This window comes from Lactuca virosa, chromosome 8 (genome assembly GCF_052849685.1).
Source record: "Lactuca virosa cultivar CGN04683 chromosome 8, Lactuca_virosa_CGN04683_v6, whole genome shotgun sequence".
In the NCBI taxonomy this organism is placed as follows: Eukaryota; Viridiplantae; Streptophyta; class Magnoliopsida; order Asterales; family Asteraceae; genus Lactuca; species Lactuca virosa.
The window spans coordinates 158,413,191-158,419,427 of record NC_136433.1 but is presented as its reverse complement, the minus strand read 5'-3'; the positions used below and the strand labels follow the sequence as shown (position 1 = coordinate 158,419,427).

The window sequence follows — 6,237 nt, the reverse complement described above, 5'->3', positions numbered from 1 at the left end:
TTAATGAGGCATGATACAATCGTCATTCAATGAGGAGTGTTATGAAATATTAGTTTGTGAATGACCATTGGATTCCTCATTTCTCCCATAACTTTCTATCATTACTTAGCATTAGTAACAACTATTTCAATGTGTTTTATAAGTATAATAATGCACCATCATAATGTGGATTCATCTTTCATCTTATTTTGGTTGTATAAATAATGAGCCATATGTATTAGAAAGTGGATTATTTCATCATAAATATTGGAATACAAGTTCTCTCCACTCTCATATCTTACTTTACTCTATAATTTATCGTGTTATTTGATCATATTTTATAACATAATCAAACTTGTCAATCTTTTGTATTATCAAAATTGATAATATACTTTTGATTATTATTAGAAGGACAAAAAAGACTGAATTATTTGGGCCTATAAACTTATTGCTTCTATGATAGACTCCCACTCCATACTAACAGATTTGGCCCAACTTTGTTTTCACTTTAGCAGCGGCCCAATCTTTGTAGCGAAAAAGAATTGTTCCAAAGAGGAATTTATGTAAATTTAAGAAACATGAAGGGTGCTTTTTATAACTATTTGTAATCCTGAACTTATGAATCAGATCAGACTGGGAAGCAAACGTAAAACCACCACTCTGTAATCCCCAACATCCTCCCGCCTCCGTCGCCTCGCGTCTCCGACCATTACTGCCACCGGCTAAGAAGCTCCGTTGGATTGCCTGTAGGAGGTAATATTTGAATTATTTGCATGTACTCTGTTAAAGTTGATGCTATTTAGGGTCTACACCTTACCTTTCACCGTTTTTTACTCCCACCTCCCCGAATTACTCCAGCATTTTTCTAAAAACGTAGAAGTTTAAATATTTTTGATCGATTTGACTTGTATATTGTTTATAACAGGTGAAATTCATAATCGAGCTTCTAATCTAAATACCATTTTTGACCGAGATGCGCTAGGTTTGCTTAAATTAAAGGTAGCATCATAGTAAGAAGATTTTAATCACAGAAAAGGATTAGGTCTTTAAGTTCTACTTGCTTTTTTCTATTATATGCATTATCATGGAACACAAATAGCTGCGAGTATTGTTCGAAACTGAAATAAACCAAAACGAGTTGCTTAATTGGGGAATAATTTAGATTTATAGAGTTTTTCTGATATCCTCATAGCGAAACTAATTTGATTACTTCTGAATCGATTGGTATATGATTGGATTTGAAGCTTTTTAGCATTTGTGTTTATGCTCAAAATGGGAATAACGATACAATCAATTAGTCATTCAGATTGTCTCAAAATGTGTAGTGATAGTTTTTTATTGTGTGAGCTTTCTGTTCTTACTAAATACATGATATGAAAATGCAATCTTGTTTTCACTTGGAAATCTTTTCAACCATTTCCATTGCAGAATATCTCACAAAAAAGCCATAAAAATGGTGCCAATCAGCCTTCCAAAAACCAGTGGCTTACGTTTACTTTCTTACTGCAATCTCAGTGGCATTCCCCTTCGTCCACTTCTTCCCACATGTTCTTCACCATTACACTCTGCATCAAAAGCAAATGGAAATAGACTCTCAACACCAATCCCTCCTTCTCTTTCTCTTTCTCTTTCCATATCCCCATTACAAATCGCATCAAAATCAACCAGAAGAATCTTTTGCACATCCCAAACTGTATCCACAGATCCTTCAACTCCCACAACAACCGATGACAACAAAGTAAAAGATGAAGTTGTTGTTGATATGATGAAGATAAAAGACATGGCAAACACACTAGACATAAGGGTAGGAAAAATCTTGAAAGCATGGAGACACGAAGAGGCTGATTCACTATACGTTGAAGAAGTAGACATTGGAGAACCAGAGCCAAGGATAATCTGTAGTGGGCTTGTGAAATACATTCCACTTGAACAATTACAAGACAAGAAAGTAGTAGTTCTTGCTAACTTAAAGCCAAGAAACATGCGGGGTGTGAAGTCATCTGGAATGTTAATGGCTGCTTCTGATGTGTCACATGAGAATGTTGAGTTGCTTGAGCCACCTGAAGGGGTAACCCTAGGAGAGAGGATATGGTTTGGGGGTGAAGATGATAAAGAAAAGCTACCTGAAGCTGCATCACCTAATCAGATTGCAAAGAAGAAGATATGGGAACAAGTGCAGCCTCATTTGTCTACTACTGATTCTTGTGTTGCTACATTAGGAGGTATGCATCTCATGTTAACTTCTTCTGGTTCTGTGGTGAGTAAAAGTTTATCAAATGCAAATATATCATAATTTATCATCATATGTTATATGTATTATGGAGTAGCATTTTGGTGTTTTCAGATTGTGGTTTAGTCGTTTGATTTGTTAACTTTGTTATTTTTGGTTTTATAAAGTTTGAGAGGAACATTATAAAGATTATCTGATTATGGTTGAACATAAGAATGAAACATTTAATTAGATATGATGTGATTTTGTCTTGTTAGTTGAATTAAAAATCAAGAAACTATGTTTAGGGGTATTACGTTGATTTGTTTGATATCTTATTTAGTTGAGATATTGTGTGACAAAAACACTATTGAAGATAGTCTGTTTGTTAGATCCATTTTCATCATTTTTATATTTATCCAATAGTTTGGTTATAGTAATAATCTACTTTTGTTGTATTAAAATATATTTTGAATGAGTTTTATTCATAGGTAAAAACTTCAACTGTACTACCTAATAACCAAACTATTTTATACGGAAGAGAGTGTAATATCAATATGGAATGTACTAAATGAAATTAATGGAGAAAATTTCAGAGTGAAACCTGAAATATCTAGAACTTTAAGGGTAGAATTCGGATAAATGAAAGTGAAAAAACAATCGATGGAGTAATATCAAGGTTAAATTTGAAATATTTAGAACCTTACGGTTAACTTCGATAAATTAATCTAAAAAATGAAAATTTGAAAATTTTAGAACCTTAACTACTAACAAATATTAAAATTTGGGCCAAAATTGTGGGCTTGGGTCAGGATATGGGTGGGGAGGACTTGTGACTTGTGTCTTAAAAAAAAAGAGTTAGGGAAAGGGAAGCCTCTCCTCTCTATGGTAAACAGATGCCCTGACCACTTACTTGGCAAGACATTCTTTTGATTCAAAAATACCTAAAGATTAAAATAAACATTAGCGAAAATTAGAGGTGCACAAAAAACGATCCTGAACCGGTCTTGTATCGGTCCTAAGTCGATCATTTTTTTTTTGGATTGGTCTTTTTTTGGACCGGTCTTTTTTAGACCGGTCCTCGGTCCGTCCTTTTTCGGTTCCGTCCTTTTTTGGATCGGTCTTTTTCCGGATCGGTCTTTTTCTAGATCGGTTTTGCTATAAACTGGTCCGATACCGGTCTTTTTTCGGTTCGGTTTCGGATTTTTTCAGGTTCCGTTTCGGATTTTTTCAGGTTTAGGTTTTTCTAGTTTTTTATTTCACTTCGATTGTCTTATTTCATAACATTATAAATCATCATCCATCAAATACATATGTAATAATTCCAAGATTTCATAACTTCAACCTATCATTAACATATAAACTTAAAAATTAAGTTTATAATATTACATAGAAAACATAGAGAAATTGGGTTCATAACATTGCGTAAAAGACATAGTAAATATAAATAAGTTCATAACATTAGTGATAATTTCTAAAACATAAATATATCATCAGAATGTCATATCCGGAGGGAAATTCCAAAAGTTGTAGTTGTCGTCGGAATACGGAACTTCTTGGTCGGGGTTGGAGTAATCTTGGCCGGGAGTGATGTTGGATGATGTACGTGTAAAATTTGCATTTCGTGCTTCTTGAGTGTCGGCAATATCTTCATCAACATCAGTGTTAGTGTATGATGACACTTTCGCGCCTCTTTTTTCCATTTCATTGTCCGGGTTATATCGACTAGTATTACATTTGGAATTAATAATTGAATTATGTAATGCAAATGATTAATCATAAACTAAACTAAATTAATCATAAATTAAATTACTTCTAAATAAAGGGAACAAATTAAAGTAACTAATTAAACATAAGAAACTATTAAAGCGATAATAAAAAATAAGAAAACTTACACCATGTCGTTCTAGCGTCGCATTTGCACTGGCATAAACTTTTCCACACCGATAGCATCTACCGTATAATTTTTTCTATTGACGTAGTTGCGCAAAATTATTCCAAACAGGTGCGGTATGATTTCCTTGCTAATTTCATCAAATGGTTGGTTCGGATCAAAACCGGAGCGACCAACGGGACGGGAACTACTTCTTCGGCACCCAACATTATCGGGGTGTGGAAACTTCAAGCTTTGTAGTGTAAATTTAGAGGCATTTTGAGTAAGAGATAGAATTTGAGGTGAGAAAAATAGTTGGATATGAATAAGTATTTATATGGTAAAAAAATCAGCAAAAAACAATTATAACTATTGCTCATGTTGATTACATCCGTTGGTGTAATTCTAACCGTTGTAGTGTACTGGTTTTTGAAAAAACAAATCTGCCAAAAGTAAGTGATCGCATTTATACTTTGTAGTCGTTGAGTAATGGTTTATTACTTAGTTATTATTATTAGAGCATCTCCAATGGTTGAGTCATATTAAGACTTAAAACTATTGTCTCATCATTATTACAATAAATTAACCTATAATTAAATAATCACTCTAATGGTTAACCTCATCAAATAGCTTTTTTTATAAAATTTTAAATAATTTATCTATATCTATCTAAAATGTTCTATAAAACCCCCTTATTTAATTATTCTTTTTTAAACACACATTATATTTTATTTTAATTAAAAGTATTATAAAATTTAATACGAAAAAACTATTACGGAATAGTGATAAAAAATATTAGAAAAAATTATGTAATCATTATAATTTTATATTCCATAAAAGAAATGTCATTATATATTTAATATAAATAATTAACTAGTAAATAAATAAAATATATTTAAAACTAAAATATATCTAGAAGGTAAAATGAAATATAACTAAAGTATGAGGGTGTTAAATGACAAAACATAGAAGTATATGGACCACTCAATATATATTGAGTGATCAATAAAAAAAAGCAAATAAGTTCTATGCTCCAATGGTAATAAGTTATAAAAAAAATAAAGATCAATAATAATAAGTTATAAATAAGTTATCATTGGAGATGCTCTTAGAGTAAAAAAAAAAAGCAAATGAATGGACTTATGGAGTTTGTGTTTGTCGCACATCGCTTCTTTACAAAAGAAAAGTAAGGTGGAAACATTATAAAAAGGAAAGTAAGGGAATTCTACACGTATGAAAAAGTTGAAACAAAACCATAATTGGAGGCCTGATATTTAATTGGGCTACTAATAATATTTGGTTTTACATTTTTTGGACCGGTTTGGATTGGCAGTTATCCAAAATATGGACTGGTTTATTTTTTGACTGGTTCAACTTTGGACCGGTTTAGGATCAGTTTGGACTGCCATGTATATCAATTTTAAGGATCGACTAAGGCTTTCAGTCTGGACTGTTAAAAAGACCAACTGGTCCAGGACTGGTTCAGTCCATATGCATCTTTTTTGGATCAGTTTGGATTGGTTCTTTTACCCACCTCTAGTGAAAATTATGAGCGCTAAAAATATGGGCCCATGCCATGAGTAAAGATAATAAAATTTTCAAGTTAGCACATTTCCACGGATTATGGTAGTCGGTAGAGGCAGGGGTGAGCATTTGGACCGGACTAGACCGGCTCTTGGACCGGACCGGTTTCGGAGACTATTGTGGACCATGGACCGGACCGGATGAGACTTACTGAGTCCAGGTCTGAGTTTCCGGGTTCTTGGACCCGTTTGGACCGGTACAACTTTTATGCATACGGTACAACTTGTTAAAACGCGTTTTTGGGTTTGATACAACTCGTTAAAACAAATATGTTTTTGTTTGATATGTTACAACTCGTTATAATGAATACTTTTTTGGGTTTGATACGGTACAACTCGTAAGAATGCATATGTTTTTGTTTATTGTGCCCTTTGGACCGATCAAACTTTGATTATCTATACTTTATACCATTTGTTTGAAGGATTGTAACTCATTGAATATAACATCAAAAACAACAAAATTATAGTCTAAAATCATTTACAGACTCTAAATTACATGTTGGAAAAAAGAGCATGTCAATCCGACTTAAAACGAATGAGATATGCTTGTTTAACAAGTTTCACGGAATCCAATAGTTTAAATTTGTTGTTGT

General features: G+C 32.7%; 1 protein-coding gene across 2 annotated transcripts; it reads left to right on the top strand.

The window, feature by feature from the left end:
- Positions 1-595: 595 nt before the first annotated feature.
- On the top strand, positions 596-2,401 carry LOC145134873 (Nucleic acid-binding, OB-fold-like protein). 2 transcript variants are annotated; one of them, XM_079069685.1, is made up of 3 exons: positions 602-732; positions 905-978; positions 1,408-2,401. In XM_079069685.1, the coding sequence occupies exon 3, from the start codon at positions 1,433-1,435 to the stop codon at positions 2,270-2,272; it is 840 nt and encodes a 279-aa protein (XP_078925811.1). In that variant the 5' UTR covers positions 602-732; positions 905-978; positions 1,408-1,432; the 3' UTR covers positions 2,273-2,401. The 2 variants fall into 2 exon arrangements, with proteins under 2 accessions (XP_078925810.1, XP_078925811.1); XM_079069684.1 differs by lacking the exon at positions 905-978 and having other exon boundaries at positions 596-732.
- The last annotated feature ends 3,836 nt before the right edge of the window (positions 2,402-6,237 follow it).